Here is a 21,914-nt window from a genome sequence, read left to right on the forward strand (position 1 = left end):
CTCTCCTGCTCAGACACACAGGATTTATTTTTGTCCAGGGATTATAAGCAAGGATCTGGAAGAGCCAGTGTGCAGAAGTTCCAGCACTTGCTCGCTCCTCCCCCACAGCGGGAAGGGGAGGAGCTTGGGGCAGGGAGACCAGCCGCAGGTGTGGAGTGAAGGTCAGCAGGCCTGGGCACTAACGCAGCCCAGCCGTCCTTGGCCAGCTGGAGGACTGGACGAGGGCCCGTGCTGGCCCTGGCTGCTCTGGTCGGGAGGACAGGGTGAGCCTGTGGCAGGGGTGGAGTGGAACCTTCTGGGCTTTCCTGACACCACCTCTCCAGGAGGGGCTGATTGGCCCAGGGCTTCCCTCTCCCCTGGGGAAGGCTCTGAGCAGAGTGGCCCAATGCCCTGTATTGCAGGTCAGGCCTCTGTCCCGCTCTGGCACAGGGGAGGGGGCAGGCGAGGCCAGGTTACTGAACAGGCGGAGTAAGCGTGTGCTTAGGGCACTGGCAGTAAAAGGGCATCAACAAAGCATTTTGGTGTGGTTTGCTTTTTTTAAGAGCTAATTCTTAGTATTTCAAAAATAGCAAGGAAGTAGTCGTCCTGGGAAAAATCAGAACTTTGTTGGACTTCGTCACACCGATTTAAGGTTGAGGGTGGTTTTTATTTTGAATTTGTATGTGAGTGGGTGGGGGGAGGTGCATCTTAACCTCTCAGCTCCGAGGGAGGCTAAAGGTCTTAATCCAGCTCAGGGTAAATCAAGGATCAGAAGGGGGGTGGGGACAGGACAATGGGGTGTTGAGGAGGAGGGAACACGTGACCTCAGCCCACAGCTATATCCCCTGGACGGGGAGGCCTTCCGGAGGGAAGGGGCACTGCCTTATTACACAGGGAAAGCTGCTCTCCCTGGAGAGGATCTGGGGAAACTAGGGTGTGAGACAGTTGCGGAGCGAGGGGTAGGATTGCTCAGGGCCCCAGAACAAGGCCCGACAGCCTGGAATTCCCAGCTCTGGGCCAGGGCTTGGATTTGTTCTACCTTTGCTCACTCTGGAGATGAAGTGGCCAAAGATGGTGGCCCGTTTGGAGGGGGAGCTGGCAGCCCATTTCCTGGAAGACGGTTCCAAGGATGGCACTCAGCCCTCTACATCCCCTACAGGGTAGTGCACGGACATGGTGCCTTTTCTCCCATCGTCTCCTGGAGTAGGACCATGTTATTCCCAGCCCAGCTGCATTCTGGGCCCAAGCAGGCACCCACCAGCAAACATCTGCTAAGCACCTACTACGTACCAGGCACTCTCTGCCCATTACCTCATTTAACCCTCCTGTCATGTGGTCACCCTATCCGCAGTCTGCAGACGGGGAAACAGGCTCAGAGATGTCCAGAGCCTGCTGGAGAGCACACAGCTGGCTAGTAGCAGGGTGAGGACACAAATCCAGTGGTCTGACTCTGTCGGGCATGCTCCACTTAATACCACAGGTCTCACCCCAGCTCCAGGCCTCCGAAGGGACAGAGCCCCATGCAGCCTCCCTCATCCCTCTCTGGGCCCATCACATCCAGGGCCAGGTGCCAATGTGGGCCCTGCCACGTTCATTATGGGCTAGGAGACAAACACCTCAGGCCCTAGAACCTGAACAGGCTACATAACTTGCAGGGCTCAAGCCAAAATGAAAATGTAGGGCTCCTTGTTCAAAATTATGAAGAATTTCAAGATGACAAAAGCAAAGCATTAAACTATCCCTTTCGAACAAGGTGCTCAGTGTTACTGCACGGGTCCACACCCATAAGCCCGTCCTGCCCAGAACCCACACGATCCGCCAAACAAACTTCTTCCTTTACCGGGAGATCCCATCTCCAAGTCAGGTGGATTGGATTTCACAGTCCCCAAGAGGACAAACCTTGGGAAGTAAATTGCCCACCAGGGGCTTCCCCGGTGGCGCAGTGGTTAAGAATCCGCCTGCCAATGCAGGGGACACGGGTTCAAGCCCTGGTCCGGGAAAATCCCACATGCCGCAGAGCAACTAAGCCCGTGCACCACAGCTACTGAGCCTGCGCTCTATAGCCCATGAGCCACAACTACTGAGCCCACCTGCCACAACAAATGAAGCCCACGAGCCAAGAGCCCGTGCTCCACAACAAGAGAAGTCACTGCAATGAGAAGCCCACGCACCTCAAGGAAGAGTAGCCCCTGCTCGTTGCAACTAGAGAAAGTCCACACGCAGCAACGAAGACCCAATGCAGCCAAAAATAATAAATAAATAAATAACAAAATGTCCCACCAGCCTGGATGCCCTGCCACCAGTCCTCAGGTGCTCAGCATACTACACTCTCATCTTCCAAGTCACATCTGCATGTAACTTGGGATCTGCCAAACTCAGTCCATAGCGTGCTGTCTTAGGTGGGGTGCAGCTTGTGGGCCCGCGGATATCTAACAGTGCAGGTTACGCGCAAACTCTCCACTTTCCTTTTCTGACTAATTCATCCTAGCACCTCCTCCTTCACTTCGTCCTTAATCCCTGCTGGAGACGCCCTCTGCCCAACAGTTAGTAACCATCTAGGTACTCTGATGAGGCTCTAGGGATAATAATAATTTCATTCTAGAACAGTACCTGGCCCCTGCTCCATCAATGTCTGTAGAAGTGGCGGAGGTAGCTTCTGTATAACAAGTGTCACCCAGGTGCCTGGCATTGCTATGGGCATGCCCACTCACGCACATGATCTCATTTCATCCTCTCCATGGCCCAGCAGGTGGGCATCACTGCCCCTTTGGCCTGGGAAGAGACGAAGGCTCTGAGAGGAACGTGCAGAAGGTCCCATGGCGATGCAGTGGAGTGAAGAGACTGGGATCTGGTCCCAAGGGCTGCTTCAACTCCAGCACAAGCTGCTCTTACACCTGCCTGCAAGGTGCCGTCTGACCCAGGAGAGGGCCCATAAATAGATAAACACTGTACAAAAGGGCCAAGGACTCCGCAGATCCCTCCATCAGCCTGTGCTCGCTTCCTCCCTCCGCTCCTCCCTCCATCAGCCTGTGCTAGCTTCCTCCCTCCACTCCCAGCATGAGAAGCACCCAAATCTGTCCCAGGCAAGTCCCTCCACCTGTGCTTTCTGTTCGCCAAGCCTTGCTCAAGTGTTTTATGGGCATTTACACATTTGATCCATCCAGTAGCACTAAGAAATGGGTACAATTCTCATGCCCTTTTTTGGCAGGGAAACTAAGGGACAGGAGGACAAAGCAAATGAGTGGAGGCGCTGGGATTTAAACCCAGGAGGTCTGCTCTTAGGTCTGGTCTTGACGACTACACACCCCTGGGGGCACCCTGCCTGGACTCAAGTCCTGGCACATGGGCAGCACCCCATGTTAGCTGTGCAACGTTGGGCAAGCTACTTACCGTTTCTGTGTCAGGGTCGTTCATCTGTAAAATGAGGATAATAAGAGCACCTACTGCATAGGCTGTTGTGTGGACCAGGTGGGGTAGCAAATGCAAAGCGCTGAGAACGGTGCCCCGCACACAGCAGGCACTTAAATGACAGCTATTATTAATCCGACTTTCCAGTGCCCTATGCTGCCTCTCCTGCTGTCTCCTCCCCTCCTGGAGCCTGTCATTCATTCATACCGATCCCCCTCCTGGTATATTCAACCTCTCCTTCTAGTTCTTTCCCTATAAACATGCTTATGTCTCCCTCAACTTGGATCAGAGAGACTCCCGCCCCCCCGCCCCCTCGCTGCCAGGTTCACTCCTTCCCTTCGGAGCCAAGACCCTGGGACAAGCTGGGCCTTTTGCTGTCCCCTTAGTACACTGCGTCCTAGCCTCTGTCCCCTCCACTCTCTACACACCTCTCTGGCCAGGGTCTCCAGGCACCTCCCTGCTGCTAAATTCAACGGACACCTTTTGGGCCTTATCTTCCTCCGTCTCAGCCCAGCGCCTGACGCTACTGACGACCCCATCCGGCGGCATCTGCTTTGGCAGGCAGGATGCCACTTGCTGTGATTGTCCTCCCTTCTCTGCTGCTGCCCTTCTCCTCCCAGGCTCCTCCTCTCCAGCCCTGGAAGGTGAGTGCTCCCAGCATTCCATCCTCTTCTCATTTTCTGCCCACTTTCCCTCAGGGACCTCACCTAAACTCACACCTCTGACTACCACCCACAAGGCAGACAGCACCTCTCAGTTCCTGCCCAGACCTGTCTGCACAGCCCGGGCCTGCAGGTCCACCCTGAGCTGGCCCGTGGCACCTCAGACAAGCGCCCCAAACTGACCAGACCTCTTCCGCTACCCCTGCGCCCCGTGCTGCATTCCCTGGGCACCTGAGCTGAGGATGAGCCTGCCTCCTTCCTTCCTCTGCCTCACCCTCAGGCACCTGCCAGCTCTCCTCCTTACAGCTCTCGGATGCCCCCACCCACTCCCCGCCAGCCATCACAGGCCCTCCTGAACTGGCTTCATCACCTCTTGCCTGGATCACTGCAGCCGCCTCCTAGCTGGTTTCCCATGCTTGCTTCTCCTGCCGGATCATCTAGTCCTCGCGCTGCCGCCAGAAAGACATTTCCAAAAGGCACATCGGACGGTGTCCCTCTGCTCACACATCCTTCAGTGGCCCTGCGTGATTAATGCCAAGACCCTCAGCTTCGCTCACGAGGTCCTGCTTGCTGGCCCTGCCTCACCTCTCCCCACATTCCAGACCAACCAAGCTAAGTCTTCGTCCTTCTCTGGCAGAAACTTACCCTCCTGCCCCCTAGCCCCTTTCTCCCCTCTCTCTCCTTCCCTCACAGGCCCCACTTTCTGGAAGGGGTCTTCCCCAGTGATCCAGATCTGTGCTCCTGGGGCCCCGTGGTCACAGCACCTAGCCATCCCCTCCCCCTCCCAGCACTGAGCGTGTGTATGTGTGTGTGTTGGGGGGCGGGTGTCAGTGATGGGCGGGGCCTGAGCCAAACACGAACAAGGGTAGGAACAAGTAACCAACATGCACTGGGAGCCGACCAGACTGGGTTGTGCTGACACTGACACGAACTATCTGTTTTAATTCTTCCAACAACCTGGTGAGGGGTGTTCCCATCGACAGGGAGGGCACTGAGGCCCTGAGACATCAAGCAACTTGCCCAAAGCTAACAGCAGAGCCAGGAGTGGAACCCAGATGTCAACGGATCAATGGTTGTGGGGTGAACCCAAGTCTTCAGTGAAGCGTGGACCTTTGATAAGTGTAGAAGGAGAAGCAGGGGGCGAGAGGAGGACGAAGGCGAGGGGAGCAAGACGGTGGAGCGGAAGCGGCAGCCTGGCTGTGTGCCCTCCCATGGCCTGGGCTCCAGGCCCCTCTGGCAACCTCTGCTGTCTGGAGGGAACAGGAACCCTGCTGCAGTCACTTCGCCTCCGTGGGGAGGAGAGAGATCCCTGGGAAGAAACCACTGGCAGGTGCGACAGGAGATGAAGGGATAAGGAGGCCGCAGGCTCTGACTCAGCTGGTTCCCAGGGAAAAGGGCTTGACCTGGCCCATGCGGGATTAAGAAAAGGAGGCACAGGCTCTCGGAGGCCCTCCCCACCCTGGCCCCTGCCCCCGCCACCTGCTGACCCCTTCTGCCCCTATTGGGGAAGGGTGGGTTGAGGACGGTAGGAGCGGGTTAAGGCATCCTACCTCCCCCTGCCCCAGTTGTGGTACTCAGTCACCGAGGAGACATGAAGGCCCTTCTGGGGCAGGAAGCAGCCTGGAGCCTGAGAAGGCACCTCAGGGCAGATGGATTGGTCAGTATTTTAAGCCCAGGTGAGATGGAGGACCTCACAGCAGCTCCTCCTCTGGCCCCCCTGCTCCCTGGGAAGCTCAGCCGCCGTTCTCTCCCCCTCCCCTAAAATGATCCTAATTCCAGAAGCCTCCCTCTCCAAGTCCCTGGGTCCCCCTGCCCCACTGGAGTGGGCCTGTGGGCAACTTCCCGAGTCAAGAATCAGTTGCCTACAGCTCCAGGCAAACGGGGGTGGGGGTGGGGATTTGTAGGAGGTGGTCACGTGACCGTCTGGGCGGAGACCCAGGGGCTCAGAGTTAATTCCTCCGTGTTCACATGGCCCAGCATTCCAGAGCTGCCTGTCCCCGGGTGCTGGCCGCCAGCGTTGCCCCCGGCACCCTCAGCAACCCAAACCTGTTCTCAGAGGCAGCTGGACCTCCTCAAGCTGTGGTTTCTGAACCACTGCCCATGGCTCTGGATTTCACATGCTGGCTCCTCCTTGCAACAAAACCCAGGCCTCCCTGGAAGGGTTTGCACTGGTGGAGAGTGAAGTGTTGGGGCGTGGGCCTGGGGAGCGTGTGAACGATCTTCCCCTGTGAGAGAGGGAGTGAGGCCAAGCTGGGGGGGGGGGGGGGGGAAGTTACTCACTGTTCTGTGACTTGGTTGCCTTGTCTGTAAAATGGGAGTAATGACAGTACCTACTATGGGTATTTTCCTGTCAAAGGAGAATAATGGCAACGAGCAGCCTCCAAACCTTGCCATAATAAAGGAACAACAGTATATGACCATGCCTAGCCCAGAGGGTCCAGAGGTTACGTTCAATAACATTTCTCCCTCGCTCTTTTCTTTTAGCCACAGTTTCCCAGTCTGTCACCTAAGAGACCTGAGGAAGCAGTTCTGCCAGCTTCACCAAGCTGCTGTGGGGGATGGGAAAGGGAGAAGAATGTGGCAGTAGGGGAAAGCGCTGGACACTGCAGGGAATACCTGGTGTCCATGGCCACTGCCCCATCCCCATCCTTTCCAGAGAACACCCCCCAGCCACAATGGGGCTGGCTTAGGAAGCCCAACGCTAGCACCACAGCGATGTAGGTAGGTATAAGTGCACCGGCGTGGGCCAAGGGCACACACACACACACCTTGTCCAGGAGCCAAAGAAAAGTAATAGCTAATCCCTGGCTGTCGAGGTAGAGGACACCCCAGACCCAGACTGGGGCTCTGACCAAGTCTAGTTCCTTGCCCTGGACCTTCCTTCCTGTCTGGCTTATTCTAAGATCTACGCCCAGGAGATATATATTATAAATCTAAGCTTCTTTGTGCATCTAATGCTGCTGAAAATATACACAAAATAACTACCAGCAGTGCTTCCCTCAGCGGAGGGGAACTGAAGACCTGGAAGGAAGGAGACTGACTGACTTTTCACCGAGTATCTTTTCATGCTGTTTGATTTTCTTTTTTGCCATGTATATGTAATACCTTTTTAAAAATTAAGATACTCTACCCCTGGGATGGAGAAATAGTGGAAGGCTTTGCTTGCCATGCTGAGGAATTTGGACTTTATCCTGTAGGCAACAGAGAGCCAAGGGAGGTTTCTAAGCAAGGAGATGACATGTTCAGATGTGTAAAAGAATTGCCTGCTACAGAGCCCTGGCCTGGAATGCGTGGAGACTGGAGCCCACGAGAGACCAGTTGGGAGGTTGCGACACTGCTCTCGAGTCTAGCCTGAAGTGCGGACCCACCAATCATGGGTCCACAATGTGGTACCCACAGGAGGTAAGCTTTTGTGGCTCATTCTTAAGTTTAGGGGTAGGAGGCAGCTTGAGGGAGACTCCAGAACAGTCTTGCTCCAGAATCCCTGATTGGAAATATGGCTTGGACAGCACCATGGTGTGTTCCGAGCACACCAAGCCTAGAAAATGCCCTCTCCCAGGGGCTTCCCAACAGCGCCCCCCCCCGCCCCCCGGGGACAGCCTCACTCACTGGCACTGGCCAGCCTCACTTGGAGACTCTGGGAGATGGGGAGGGCTGAGGGACAGGCTCAAGCTCTGAGCCTGGGTTTCCTGGGCCCTGTGGGTCAGAAATTAGAGGCCCCCTGCGTGGAGCAATATAGGAGTCCTGGCTCTAGGCTGCCCTGGGCTTGAATGGAATACCAACGATGGCTTTGGGCATTTAACCTCTCTGAGCACAGTTGGCACATCTGTAGAACGAGGGTCATCACACCTTCCTCGTAGGCTGGCTTGAAGTGTGCATCCACCCGGCACCTCACACAGCACCGGGCATGCCACTTGTCTCCTAGATGGCCAGGCAGAGGTGGGTGACAGGGAGAGAAGAGAGAAGCCCCAAGTTCAAGGGAAGGTGGCAGGAGTCCTGGTCTCCCCAACTCTGACCTCTGTGTCCAAATGGTTACTTATCTGACAGTCTTTAAACCTTCAGAAGTTTCCAATCATCAAAGGGGGAGGCGTGTGAGGGCCCACAGCTCAAAGGTTAAGAAAGGACTCCACTAATTAAGGACCACCTGATATTTACAGTCAGAAACCTAGACACTGCTCTCCACATCCCCTTCCCCCAAAGGTATGGCTGCAAAAGAGACCAAGGGACAAATGCTTGTTCACTGTCCTCCAAGAGCTACTAAAAACACTGAGCCCCACCCCACCAGGTACTCACTCTCCTTTTGCCCACTTCGTCAGCACCTGCTCTCATATAAAACTCTAGGTAAGTTCAATGTCCTTAATTTTTTTAAATGTGCATTAGAGTTGTTCTTAACAGGAATCTAGCCTGGGATCTGCCCCTGTGTGACTTTAGGCAAGTTCCTTCACCTCTCTGTGCCATGGGGCCCTCATTTTTACTAGGTGGATGAACTAGACCTAGGTTCTAACCTCAAGTTCCATGGATGGATTTTAGATATGCATGAACCCCTTTAAAAATTGGGTAACGCTGGTTGCATCCCTGAAGGGAGGTAGGTGGCTGAGGGGCCACTTGTAGAAAGGAAACCTTACGGTTGTACTGTATTCCCCTTGCATCTTTTGAATTTTGAACCAAAGGAATATATTACCTATTCAATATAAGTACATAAAATTAAAAAGGAAAGAAAATGTATGCAAGTCCATGTGTGTGGGGGGCACCTGTACTTTCTGAGGAAGTATCCATCATTTTCACCAAATTTTTCTAAGGTCAGAGGACCCCAGAAAGGTTTAAAAAGCATTTCACCAGATGCCCTTAAGGGTCATTCCCTGTCCCAATTTCCTGGATTTGACAAAGTATGAGAAAACAAAAGTGAATTTCAGTCCTCGTTACATCAATAGCCTGGGCTGGATGAATGTGAAAATGAACCGTCAAAGCACATTTAAAAACATGTGTTCACGCCCATGTGAGCAGAGCGAGTTCAGATGTGAATGCTAGACTTGACATGGTGAGCTGTCCTCACTGGTGGATCTCCCATTTTGCAACCTTCAGAGATCAAGGTCAAAAAATGTTGACTGTTGAATTGTCCTCTTTGCCCCACCCCTGTGCCCACTCAAAGAAGCATCAGGCTTAGGTTAGCTGCACAAACGATGCCTATAAATAAAAGCAATATGGATTTTTCAATGTTGGCCACTTTGGCTCGGAGTGGGAAGAGAATGAGAAGGAGGAAATAGAGGTGGAGAGATCCAGGGTGAACTGCAGATGAAGGAAGACTAGCTCATCAGAGATCTCCATCTGAATCTCTGAAACCCACAAGAATCTTCCTGTACTGGAGAGGAAATTGCTTCCTGGGTGTGCAATGTGGAAAGTGTCAGGGTAGGGGAAATCTAGCTGAGGGATCAAAGCAAGACTGGTTAAGGCAACCAAACTAGCAGCGGAATGGGTCAGCGCAAAGAGAAAGGTCACACAGTTCCAAAAACAAAGAAGGGGGAGCTGCCATTTAACAAAGGCTCCTGGTACTGGTAAACTTTAATTAACTGCACCATTATAATTCACTTCCACTCAGCCCGTGCTCTCCCTCTTACCCCCTCCCTCCTTCCTTTCCCCCAGGTCTCATCGAGGCAGGTTTCCTTAGTGAAACCTAACTGGCCGCCTGTGCTGGATGCTTCATCATTACAGCTCTGCCTCTCCTGCACCCAGCAACAAGAGGGAGCAAACTACAGTTCTCAGCTCTTCATGACAGGCCCCTTTCCTACCTATGTGCACTAAATCGAGGATCCCATAATCCTAAAAGTTCCTGAAAGTAATAAAAGAGCGATGAAGAGGCAGCGGAAGGCCAGCAGGAGCGGATGCGCACGCAGAGGCAGGTGACGGGGCCAACTCCCACTTGGCTCCACCGGACGGTACTCAGCGGGTTCGCACCTGGACCGGTCATCCACACGTCCAAGTCGGCGTGTGCAGCTCAATGCTGTGGCTGCACCCGCCATGCCTTCATTCACTGGTGGTTTAAGTTACACCCGTGACGCTCTATCCCTGTATTCTCAGGCTGCTGAGCTTCACCCATTTCATGGGTGTGTGCGGTGGGCGTGGGGGTTGGGGGCACCTCAGAGGATCTTCCAGGCGAAACACGCTTGGTTTTTATTAATGAGCTGATGAGAAAAGCCAACCCAGACCCTTAAGTGAAATGTGTGATTGCTGGCCAGGCGAGAATAGGCTTTAGGATTAACTCTTCCTACAGTCTGCTGTGCATTGTCACCCCCAAGTTAATTACCCCTGAGGATGAAAATAGCTTCCGTGACTCATAAGCACCAATACAACACTTGGCAGCAGATGAAAATGCAAGGACACATTTGCAGGAAGCTGACACGCACATCTATTTATATGTGGGAAGATTCTTGATGAGGTGAGACAGGTACCTCCCGGGTACCAGGATTAAGAGGCTGCAGCAGATACGCCAACTGCCATTTATTCACACCTCCAAACACACACACACACACACACACACGCACGCACACGCACACAAACACAGAGTCATGGTTTCCACTACTTCAGTGATGGTGGCGGCAAAGCAGGAACAGAAACTGAAAGCATGTTGTTAACAGCAAGTCTGAACACCAACCCAACCTCCACCTCGGTGTTCTGGGCTAACCAGTGACTTGTTTTTCCCCAAACTCACCTGCTCCCTTATTCGCTATTCCTCTGGCCTTGTGCGGACAGTCCTGGCCCAGTTTGCCTCCACCAGGAATGGGGTGTGGCCAGGAATGGATTTCTGATAGGATCTGGGGTTGTGTTTTGCTTCCTCCCTCCCCATTTCCTACTCCCCTTCCATTTGCCTCCCAGGAAAGTACAAGGTTCAAACCAGGTTTGTTTGCCTTCCCTCAGAGCTCTGGGAGGGCTCCAGAGCCCTAAAGGACATTCCAGTCCCATCCCCATCCCTCTGTACCTCACAAATGCCACCAAAAAGTCAACTAGATGAATAATCGCATTTCTTCACCAGTGGGGACGGGTTCTATTTGGTGTCATAAGCGATTGTTCCTCCACGGTTTGGGACTCTCTCTTCCCCACTCTCCACAACCAGCTAAGTGTCCTGCCTTTTGAAATGATTATCAAAAAGGAAGGGAAAGAAAAAAACGTCATGAATGAGGTGAAACTTCTCCTCCGATGCATGAACTGGAAGCTGCTGGGAACTCAGTCCTGAGAACATGGATTTGTTTCCCACTTCCCACACCCCTCCTGCCTCCACTGCTGGCTCCCAGCTCTGTGACATGTTTGCTTTAAATGTGCAATAACAGTGATTTTTGCCACATCTAGGAGGCAAAGCACCCCGGTTTTGTTCTGTTTCCCCCACCCCACTTGCATTAAGTCACAGCTGCACTGGGTATCAGCATATACTCAGGGCCACAGGGAAAGGCACCAAAAAAGCATTTCTGACGATGCTATTTGCAGCTGGGGTGCGCGTCAGGGGAAAACAGAGATGCTGAAGAGTAAACAGAAATCGCTTAGTCAGCAACTGTCCTGCCCCAGAGAGGTGAGTGTAAATAGTCTGGTACTGAAGGGGAGGGGCAGTCAGCCAGCACAGGGCCTTCTACAGATGCCACCTCTGAGGGCTTTCAAAGGCACCAGCATTTGTGTTCTGTGGTGGAAGTAGGGAGGGTGTCCCCCATGTTGGAGCTGTGTGGTCTTAGCCCCAGAAAAACACATTTGCTGACTCGGGGCAGAATTAATATCAATTGAATTTATTACAAGTTACTAAGCTCCAAGGCACATTACAGTGTTCTGTTAACTACAGAAATGTATAAAGGACAAACAGAGCAGATTCTCCATGTCTAGCATTTCGCTCTACTGTTCAAAAGCATCCGTGCATCAATAAAGCAAAAACAAAACAACACGTGAAGATCCAACACATTCAGGTCAGTAGAAACAAACCAAAACATTTTCCCTCACAAACTTGCAACAAAAAACACCCACCCCCCCAACACCCCCCTTACCATTTTGCAAAGGAAACAAAAACAAAACAAAATAAAGTGAAGACTTCAACACTTGGGGCTGTTCAGAAATGAAGCTCTCACCATCTTATAGCATCATTTTTTTTTTTTAGGCAGCAACACTGGCCTTGGCAAAAAAAAAGTCATTTTCTTTTGTGTTTTTCTTCCTTTCAGTGAGTGCATAACAATTACAAAAATACACACCAGCAGCAGTCGTTGCTAAAGGCTATTAATTCTGTACCTAGGCAAACACTCTGCCACCAATAAATGCTAACGAATATGATGCAAATGACCGAACCAATATTATACTGCTTAACACAAACCAGCTTATCCTTCAAATGAAGAAGTTACATACCTTTGTTTCAAAATATAGAAACATACGACGAAAATAATGTCTATACATAAGACTAACTTTTTGCAGTTTGTTATATTCACAATTCTACATCTTGGGAGTGAGGGAAGAGAGGGTCGATGTGGGTGGGGGAGGGGCCCTCTGGACGGGAGAGGAGCTGGTCTGGGGCTAAGGAAGTGGCTGTCTTGTGGTTCAAGGGTCTCTCTCCTTTTTCACTTTAACATCCCCAGCTAAGATCGTCGCGATTTCGCCCTGCATGAAGGCCCAAGGTACATTCGACCCAACCAGGGGGCATTTCTCTCCGCTGGGGCAGTACACCTCGCCGGTCGCCCCCTGGGCCTTGATACTCTCTCTAGAGCAAGGGAAGCAGAATTTGTGGCTGGGAACAGAGGGGCACTGAACGAAATGCGTGTCCTCCAAACGTTCGTGGCAAATGGTACAGCAGAGGGGCCCGCTGTTGGCCATAGGGGAATCCGGAATGTTTTGGGGGTGCACTTGGTCCATGCCCGGGTGGGTGCTAGGCGGCGGGGGCGCCACCTGTAAATTCAGGTCCCCGTTCCGTGATGCCAAGCGGCGCTGCCCGGGTACGGAGGCCGGCGACACTGGGCTGCTGCTGTTGCGCCGTGCGGACGCAGTGGTGGAGTGCACAGAACTGCCATCCTTAGGCGAGTGCGCCGTGCCCAGTGTGTCTGCCACCGACATGAGGGCGGCCATGGGCGACGGGCCGTTCTGAGGGGCTGACTCGGGCGGGGTGGTCCGGTTGGAATGGGGTCCCAGGGGTGGGGGCGGCGGAGGCGGACCCCCTGCCGCATGCCCCGGCGCCGCAAAGCCCCCGGCCGACATGGTGAGCTTTAGTGCCTCGCTCTGGTTCGCCATCCACTGCTGCCTCTGCTGCTCCTCGCCCAGCTTCAGCGCGCCCTCGGCGGAGTCCGGGGGCTCGGGGGACGCCTTCCTCTTGCGCAGGCTGGCAGCTGCGCCCCGGCCCGAGGGGGCGGCGGGCGGCAGGGCCCCGGTCCCCGGGGGCGCGCTAGGGGCGCGGCTTAGACTCACCAGAGCCGTGGGCAGCATGGGGCAGCTGGCGTCCAGGTAGGGCTGGGGCAGCATGTCGGCGCCGGGCACGCCCTCCTTGAAGAAGCGCACGGCCTCGGGCAGCAGGTCTCCAAGTAGGCGCCAGTCCCCGGAGCCGTGTTTCTTCTCATACTCCAGATACTTGAAGCCGGAGGAGAGACCCCGACCGAAGTCCTTCATACAGTCCTGGTACATCTGCTTGGCCACACCAGATGCGCTGGAATACACATTGCCCGAGCCCGTGGGGTACTCAATAAACAGCTTCAACTCGTAGTCCATACCAGGCTTGGAGACGGCGTCGAAGGCGAAGACGCGGCCCAGCAGCGAGTGGTCCTTCTTAAAACGCACCTCGTAAGGCGTGCAGCCGGCCAGCGTGAGCAGCGTGTCGCGGACCATCTTGGGCTTGTTGGCCCACTCCTCCGCGCGGTTGCGTAGGCTCTCACTCAGCTCAGCCAGGGCCTCGGCGTTACGCTGCTTCTCCTTCAGCTCGCGCTCCTGGTCAGTGCTCGACACGGAGCCGGGCCTTTTGCCACCAGCACCCCCGCCCACCTCGGCCACCGACGACGAGGTCGAAGATGACGCGGAGGACGACGCGGCCGATACGCCTGGGCCGCCCCCGAGACAAGCTGGGCCCCCGGGGGCCCCGGGGGGCGCGGGCGTCGGGGGCCCACGGCTGCCCAGACCATGAGGCGGCGGTGGGGGCAGCACGGGGGCGCTGGCCGGGCCGTTAAGCAGCGTCTGCGGCAGCAGGTTAGGGGGCACGGTAAGCTGGGGGCCTCCGCCACCCCCCGGGTTGGGCAGCCCTGTCACTAGTCCACCATGCGTCCCGCGCCGAGACGCCACCGACGCCGCCGCTGAAGACGAGTTGGGGCTCTGGCGGTTCAGCTCCGGGGGTCCCTCCTCCGGTGTGGGCTTGGGGAAGCCGTTGGGGCCCCCCAGACCGTTGGGCAGCCGCGCGGAGTGGCTGCTGCTTCCCAGGCTCACCGGTGGTGGAGGATATTCGAAGCGGCTGCGCTGTTCCACCGCGGCGGCGGCGGCGGCGGCGGCAGCAGCGGCTGCGCTCAGACCATAGCGCTCCAGGCCGGACGGGGCCGCCAGCACCGCAGGCTTGGTGGAACCATCGACGTGGTTGAGCTGTTGTTGCTGTTGTTGCTGCTGCTGTGCGGCGGCCGCCGCTGCCGCCGCCGCCGCCGCCGCCTCCTTAGCCGACAGGGCCACCGTCTTGACCCCGACGGGCGGCGGCGGCCCGGGGGAGCGGCCGTCCTGGAAGCAGCCGTGCGCCCGCTTCAGCTGACGCGCGGTCTCGATCACAAACTCGATGCGATCCGCGCCCTCGTAGTTGACGCAACCGCGGCATACGGGTTCCGAGAAGTCCCAGATCATGGCCCAGGGCATGCGGGGCAGGTCGCACAGGTAGCAAGATTGTCTCCGGGACGAGGACACCTGCGCCGCCGACATGATGCCGGCCCTCGGTAAGGTAGGCCCCCGCCCCGGCTGTCTCCGCGGCGCTTTTTCCTCCCGGAGGGCTGGCCGGCTGGGGAGGGAGTACGGCTGCGGGGGAAGGAGGGGGGGCGAGAAAGTTCTGCCCCAGGGGCTGGAGGAAGCGCGAGTCTCCACCGCCCGCGCAGCGCCTCGCTGCGGGGGCTCCACCGCCCGGGCAGCGGACGAGTTCAGCCCGCTCCTCGCCCCCACCTCCTACTGCGGCTGTTTCGTCGGGAGGGGATCTCAGGCGCCTTCTTCCTGGTGTCGCAGACCCGGGCTGGAAGCTCCGGGCCCGGGGGGAGGGGGCGAGGGTGCCGGGTGCTGACCGCCGTTGGTTCTTGGCCCCCTCCCCGGAGTGGCTGGTGCCTGGAAGCTCGAAAGGGGTTGTCTCTTCCTCTCCCCTGGGGGGGACCCCCTACGACCTGCGTCCTCTCCCCGCCAGGCTCTCTGGGACGAAGGGTAGAGGGTTCAGTGCCACCCGGTGCCCGAGTCCAATCTTGCTGAAGTCGCTGCTTCCCCGGAGGACCGGGGGAGGGGTTGGCAGCCGAGAGAGGAGCTTCTCCCCTCTCAGCGTCGGCCGTTCCGCTGGCGTTAGCTGGGTTAGCACGGCCGGAGGGAGCCGCCGCGGCCACTGCTTCCAGGACGCACGAGAGCAGAGGAGAGGAGCGCACGCACGCAGGTTCCCGCCGCCCCCAGGCCTGGCGGGCGCCCGGGCCCCCGCGGCTGGCGGCGCTCACGTTGGCTGTAGGGCGCTCGCGCGGCGCCTCGACCCGGGTCGCATCCCTTCCCGCTCGCACTCGCCCGGAATGTGGGGTTGTGATTGTTACTCTACGTTCCGGAGGCGCGGCTCGGCGCTCCCGCTCGCGCTGCGGCTCGCGCTGTCCCGGGCTCGGCCGCGCGGGATGCCGCCCAGGCGGAGCGCTGACGTCACCGCCATGCTCTGCACCAGTTCTCCCCCCTCCCCTTTACACTTCCTCTGTGGAGCCCACTTGTTGCTCGGGAAAAGCGCATGCGCGGCAGGGCGCCCAGATTCCTCCCAGTCGGCCCCTCCTCCGCGCCTCCGCCCTCCCCTCCCCCTTCGCTGTGTGTGTACAACAGCTGAGGCCCAGCGAGCTAATGCTGGAAGACCAGGGTTGGGGGTGGAAATTAAACAGACTATGACCTTTCCTTTCTCCGCCCGGCTTTCCCAAGTTAAAACGCGTTTGAAAACCACAAGCGTCGTTTCCGATCCCGCTCCCCACCCCACTCCGAGCAGTGAATTTAAATGTCCTGTTTCAAGATTTTCGCTGTGAATTTCATAAGGGTATTACCCATTACATCTGCAATCAAACCTCCCCCCCCCCCCGGTATGAACGTCACATTCATTGCTACCACTGATGCCGAAGCACCTGCAAAATTAGCTGTTTTCCAGTCTTTCAGAAACTGCCTTTTCGCTTTGTTTTTGTGCCCTGGTCTCGGAACCTGAGCTTCAGCGACGGAGCTAAATGAATTCAGGGTGAGATACCACTCCCCCAAACCGTACTCTAAAAATTTTGGCTGAATGTCTAAAGAAGCTATGAGCACCCGGAGGCCTTTAAGGAAAACAGTCTACTGGCTTCGCACAGCTGCATTTGGGGGCAGGGAGGGGGAGGTGCTGGAGAGACCAAACAGGTGAGTGGTTTCTTCGGGATTGATAAAAGAAAGTGGGGGCAGCATTTAATAATGTTGATATATCTTTGTAAAGCACAGCCACAGTTTTCAAAGTTCTTTCTTGTGTGCTGTGATTTCATCCCATAGTGCCCCAGATGGCTGAGCAAGGCCCTGCTTTCTTTTCCGTTACAAGATCACCTCTCGTCATTAGTGTTTATTGCAGAACAGATATGTTGGTCAAAGGGCTAGTTGGGGCATTTCAACTGATTCTTCCAAATATTGGGCCTACTTTTTTTTTTTTTTTCCATGAAGATTGAGCTAATCCTGGGCGAGGCTGGAGAGGGGTGGCAGTATAATGGAATTTCAGGTTCTGGAGCCTGGCACACTAGGTTGGAATTTCCTCTCTGTCACTTACTGGCTTTGTGACCTCGAGCTAGTTACTTACCCTAACATGACCTCTGTTTTCCACCTGTAAAATGGGATCAGAGCTCCCAACTTATTAGGACTGTTTGAGATTCCATTTTGTTTCTCCTTGTAACAGGAGGCAACTCACTGAGACTTGCTGTGGGCCAGGCACTGCTAGGTGGTTTACTTGCATCATCATTAAACTCAGTATTATCTGCAAGGTAGATTCTATTATTAACTCTGATTTACAAGCTCAGAAAACAAGGAGGTTAAATAACTTGCCCAGGGTCACACAGCCATTAGAGACAGAACTGGGATCTGAATCTAGTAAGTCTGCTTTGAATGGTGCCTTACAAGCTTAAGTTCTCAGAGGTGGTTTGGGGTGCTCAAATTTTCCATCAGCGCCCCCCCATTTGTTACAATACATACAATCTCACGTAAAGTGCTATGCAATTACATCTTCATAACCAACCCCGATGCTCCCCTTCCAAACAGATTGTGCCATTAGATTTTTCCATATACAGAAGTTGTGGATCTGCCACTGCCACAGACTGTAGCATAAATGTGCCGTACAGTGTGTAGAACACAGTGTCAGGTTCACAGGAAGCCATCGGTAAGGGTTGGTTATTATGAGTGTTGATATTAATGTTGATACTATTGCTGGTTAACGGGTGGAAGTACTTTGCAAGTTGCGTAGAATGTAAGGATCCCTACTCATCACTACTATTACTACTACTTGTAATAAAGTTCAGTTGAAGCAACAAGAAGTGTTTGTTTTATTGATTTAGTTGCACCGGTTCTATATTTGCAGCATGCGGGCTACATAGTTGTGGCATGCAAACTCCCAGTTGCAGCATGCATGTGGGATCTAGGTCCCAGACCGGGGATCGAACCCAGGCCCCCTGCATTAGGAGTGTGGAGTCTTCTCCACTGCACCACCAGGGAGGTAAGTCCCAAGAAGTATTTATTTTTATTTTGACACTTGACCTTCAGAACCTGTTTTCCGCATCCAGCCCTCCCCAGCGCCCCTATTTCCCACTCATTCTGGGGCCCTAGGTGCAAAAGAAGGTGAGTTTTTAAGGATAGGGAGAAAGGGGGAAGGAAGAGCCCTAGGGAGCCCCTCTTTCATCTCAAAGCAGCCAGATTTCAGTTTTTGCAAAACAGTGAGCTCACTGTGCACTCCCCAACAATAATAAACTTTATCTGGCCGGCTGGCTCCCGGCAGTGATTCCTCTGTAAAGAGCTGCTGGGAGCATTGCCTCACCCTCCCAGACGTCAACCCTCCCCACACCACAGCTACCCTGGAGTGAGTCAAAACATAGGGCTAGGAAATGGAGTGACATTCCCACCAGCCTGGGGCTTGAGGCTGCTCAGCTCTGGCTTGGCTGGTTAATGTTTCTTTATATTAATATTTATTCAGTCTGTCCCTTTATTAAACCAGAAATACTGAAGAAAGCAACTTAGCCCCAACCCTCTAGCCAGGCTGCTAGAGAAAGCAAGTCGGATTCTGTGTCATAGTGTTATATTTGGTATGCACACACATATGTCTCCATCTCCTTGTCTGTCTCTTGTCTTTGCTGTTACTAAAGGAGATATATATATATATACATATATATATATATATACACACACACACACACATACATGCTGGGTGTCTTCAGACACACAGTTAGAAATAAACATGCATTTAAACAAACTTCCATTACAGTCTCATAATCCTTTAATTTAAAAGGCATAGCTCTCTGGATATCCTTCCCCCTCAAAGAATCACCATCACTTGTGGTGATAAATTTCTTCTTAACTGCTTGTCTGAGATGGCTCCGTTTGGGGACGTGTCAGGGATTATGAGAGGCAAGAACACCAATATTTAGGAGATAAATTTCCCTTGGTGAATTCCATGTGACAATACTGCGTCCACAAAGGGAAGTAACTGAGCAAGGTGGGGGGGGGGGGGGGGGCTTCAACCTAAGACACCAGGTGGAGAGACCCACAGATGGGACTGAACGCTGGCGGTGGGGTCTGGGGACTGGCAGAGTCAGGGATCAATCTGGCGCAGGGGGAATGCCTGCAATCTTCCCGAAGTTCCTTCCAACAGTTGCTCTCTCCACCCCCCACTCAGCTTGCCATCTGAGCTGGCATTCTCGGAGGACCCAGCTTTAAACTGGAGCAAAAGGTCAGCTCTCCACTTGGCCTTTCCGGAGGCCACAGCCTAGCGTTAGGGGTGAGAAGGTTGCAGCGGGCTCACGCACCTCGAAGCTCCCTGCAGTCTCCCTCCTGTCCTCCTCCCTCCCCGCCCCCGCCGGTTTGTGGCAGAGATGGGGGGGGGGAACTGCCCTGGCATCCTGCAGCCAGCTGGCTCGGCCTTCGAGGAGGCCAGGCTTGAACCTCGCGTCACCCCACTGCAACGTGTGGGCCAAGCTCTCAGGCAGGAGAAAGGCCTTTTTTGGTAACGCTCAAGCCCGCAGTAAGCAGGACCCGGTTCTTCGGCCCGCTAGAGACGCCTCGAAGTAGATGAAAACAAACGTGTGGGCTGGGCCCTCCTCTGGCCTCTGCCAGGGCCCCCATCCCCACGCCAGGAACCCCCCGGGCGCTGTGGGCGTGGAGGAATCAAGTCAGCACTGTGATTTACACATTTACTCCCAGGCCGCTTCCGTGGCGGAAGTATTTGCCTTTTCCTAAAGGATTAATTCTGGTATTAAAAAAAAAAAAGGATTAATTTAGGCCAGGGCATACGGTTACGCAAGAGCCACTAGACCGTGAAATCCCAGGAACAACGTGATTCGCTAAGAACCCCCGGGGAGGGGAGGCTGCGCCGCCCGCCAGGACCTGCCCAGCCTGGGGCGCGCGGGCAGCCGGGCGCTCCGTGCAAAATTGGGTGGAAGGGAAAGGAGGACGTAGCGGTTGGTGCTGGCACAGCGGCCGCTGCGAGCGATCAGATCTCCGACTGCTTTCTTCCTGAAGGGGCGGGGAGCAGGGAAGAGAAGAAAGGCGGGGGGAGTCGCGTCTGGTTCCTGCTTTCGCCGCTTCCTCTCCTAGCCAGCGTGCCAGGGCACGGGGGAGCCCAGCGCTGTCCTCAGCAAAAGCCGGTGTGTTTTTTCAAGTTCAAAAGTAAAGGAACCCTGGAATGAGTCTCCCAGGGACCAGGCCTAGCGGGAAAAAAGGGGAAGCGCCAGACAGGGGTGCTATTCACCGACCCGTTTGGGTTGAAACAAACACCCACACCCCAAGAAGTGGGGTAGTCGGGAAGGACTTGGAGGGCGAGAGTAGGCGGAGAGGCTGGCGGGTGGCCGTCAAGGCCACAGGTGCTCACTCCCTCAGACCCTCCCGCCCCACCCCGCGTGCGTCTGGGCCTCAGCAGAGAGCCAGAGTACCAGCGGGTTCCTACCGGCCCCGCACCAGAGCTGGGGATTTCCACCGCCCGGCTTCGGAGACCCGTCGCCGCCGGCGCTTTCCTGCTGGGGCCGCCAGAAGGCGGGGCCTCGGAGCGGGAAGCCCTCCCTGCTGCCTCACTGTCCCTCGGTCAAGTCAGGTACAGGCGGGTAGCCATCACTGCTGTCCCTGGTTGGGGCGGATGGGCCAGAATCGCCAAGTATTTTGACTTGCCTTCTTAGCTGGGCGGTTCAACTCGAAACCCAGGAGACAGGGAGGAAAAGAGGGCGCTTAGCATTGAGTACGTATTTACATTATGTTGTTCAGCTTGGACTTGGCCGACCCTAAATAGCTGTGTGACCTTGAGCAAATCACTTGGACTTCTGTTTCTTAATCTGTAAAATGGGAATAATTTCACTGCCTCATTGGTCTGTGTGGGAGATAAATATTATAATGTACTCAATAAAATGGAAGAGATTAGGAACAATATAATGACCAACATTTGTCTAGAGCTCCGAAGGGCATTCCCAGACATTATCTCACCAATCTGCACACCAGCCCTGTGAGGTAGGTGTTACTTTCATCACCCTCCTGTATAGGTGAGGAAAGCAGGTCCAGAGCTAGTCCGGAATTGTTGGAAACCAAGTTCTCTGGCTCTAAACTCAGCGTTCCTTCTTCTGTTCCACGGTGCTAGCCTTTTGGGGGGTGGGAGTGGAGGTGGGGGGTGTCCTAGCTGTCTGTAAGGAACTACAAGAAAGTAAAACTCCCACAGGAGTGGCAAGTGAAGAATGCCACTACTGTCCTAGTAGATGTGAGATTATGCATAAATTAGCACCAATTTGGGGGGAGTTAAAATCAGTCACCATTCAGCTTTGAGCAAAATTGTGTAGCTATGATTCCCTGGCATCCCCTGAGACCTTCCTGGGTTTTCTATACCCTGGCCTTAGGCGGAGGTGATGGAGGAAAATCTGAAGCTCTAGAACATAGCAAAGCATCTAGGAACTCACTGAGTTACCCTTACTGAGGATAGCTACGTTTTGGAGGACCCCAGGCTGCATGATGAAAGGGAAGGAAGGAAGTGGAGAAGGTGCACTTTATGGTGGAAGTAGCCTCTTTCCAAAACCACAGATCACATCACACAAGTAACAAACTTTAGTTCTCAACGAATTCAGGTCCTACTGACTATGCACTCACACAATAAGTACCGTCCTGCACTTGGGCTGGGGGCCACTTGACTATGGCAGACTACCCCTCAAAGCACTTCTAGCCCAGGAGAGGCATATACCCTGACAGGCAAGCCTGGCCTAGGTATCACTGGAGCCAGAAATCAAGGGAATAAGATAGACCTCAACCCTGAGCCATCTAGAGGACCACCATCTAGATAACCTGAACTTCCCTCTCTGGCCAGCCCCAGAGGATCCACGCCTGATGTGTCCCTATGAGTGTGAAGCTATTCTCATCACATTTTGTTTCAAAGCTGAAACTTGGGTGCCAGATGGCCTGGTGGGTTTCCATTTCCCAGCTCCTAATCTTGTGCCCTTCTGT

General features: G+C 54.7%; 1 protein-coding gene and 1 long non-coding RNA gene across 3 annotated transcripts; one reads left to right on the plus strand and one right to left on the minus strand.

The window, feature by feature from the left end:
* The first annotated feature begins 3,704 nt into the window (after positions 1-3,704).
* Positions 3,705-11,389, plus strand: LOC113627500 (uncharacterized). 2 transcript variants are annotated; one of them, XR_003435572.1, is made up of 4 exons: positions 3,705-5,379; positions 6,534-6,770; positions 7,247-7,451; positions 9,690-11,389. It is a non-coding gene; the product is annotated as an uncharacterized LOC113627500 (long non-coding RNA). The 2 variants fall into 2 exon arrangements; XR_003435571.1 differs by having other exon boundaries at positions 3,705-6,770.
* Positions 11,390-11,794: 405 nt separating this feature from the next.
* On the minus strand, positions 11,795-15,159 carry IRF2BPL (interferon regulatory factor 2 binding protein like). Its single transcript, XM_027120117.1, has one exon. It carries the CDS (start codon positions 14,940-14,942, stop codon positions 12,609-12,611), a length of 2,334 nt encoding a protein of 777 aa, XP_026975918.1. The 5' UTR covers positions 14,943-15,159; the 3' UTR covers positions 11,795-12,608.
* Positions 15,160-21,914: the final 6,755 nt, after the last annotated feature.

This window comes from Aethalodelphis obliquidens, unplaced genomic scaffold (genome assembly GCF_003676395.1).
Source record: "Aethalodelphis obliquidens isolate GAN/ISIS:26980383/991018 unplaced genomic scaffold, ASM367639v1 scaffold21, whole genome shotgun sequence".
Lineage (NCBI taxonomy): Eukaryota > Metazoa > Chordata > Mammalia > Artiodactyla > Delphinidae > Aethalodelphis > Aethalodelphis obliquidens.

Excerpts from the sequence above, each read along its gene's own strand:
- IRF2BPL (XM_027120117.1), bottom strand. The coding sequence starts at position 14,942 with ATGTCGGCGGCGCAGGTGTCCTCGTCCCGGAGACAATCTTGCTACCTG.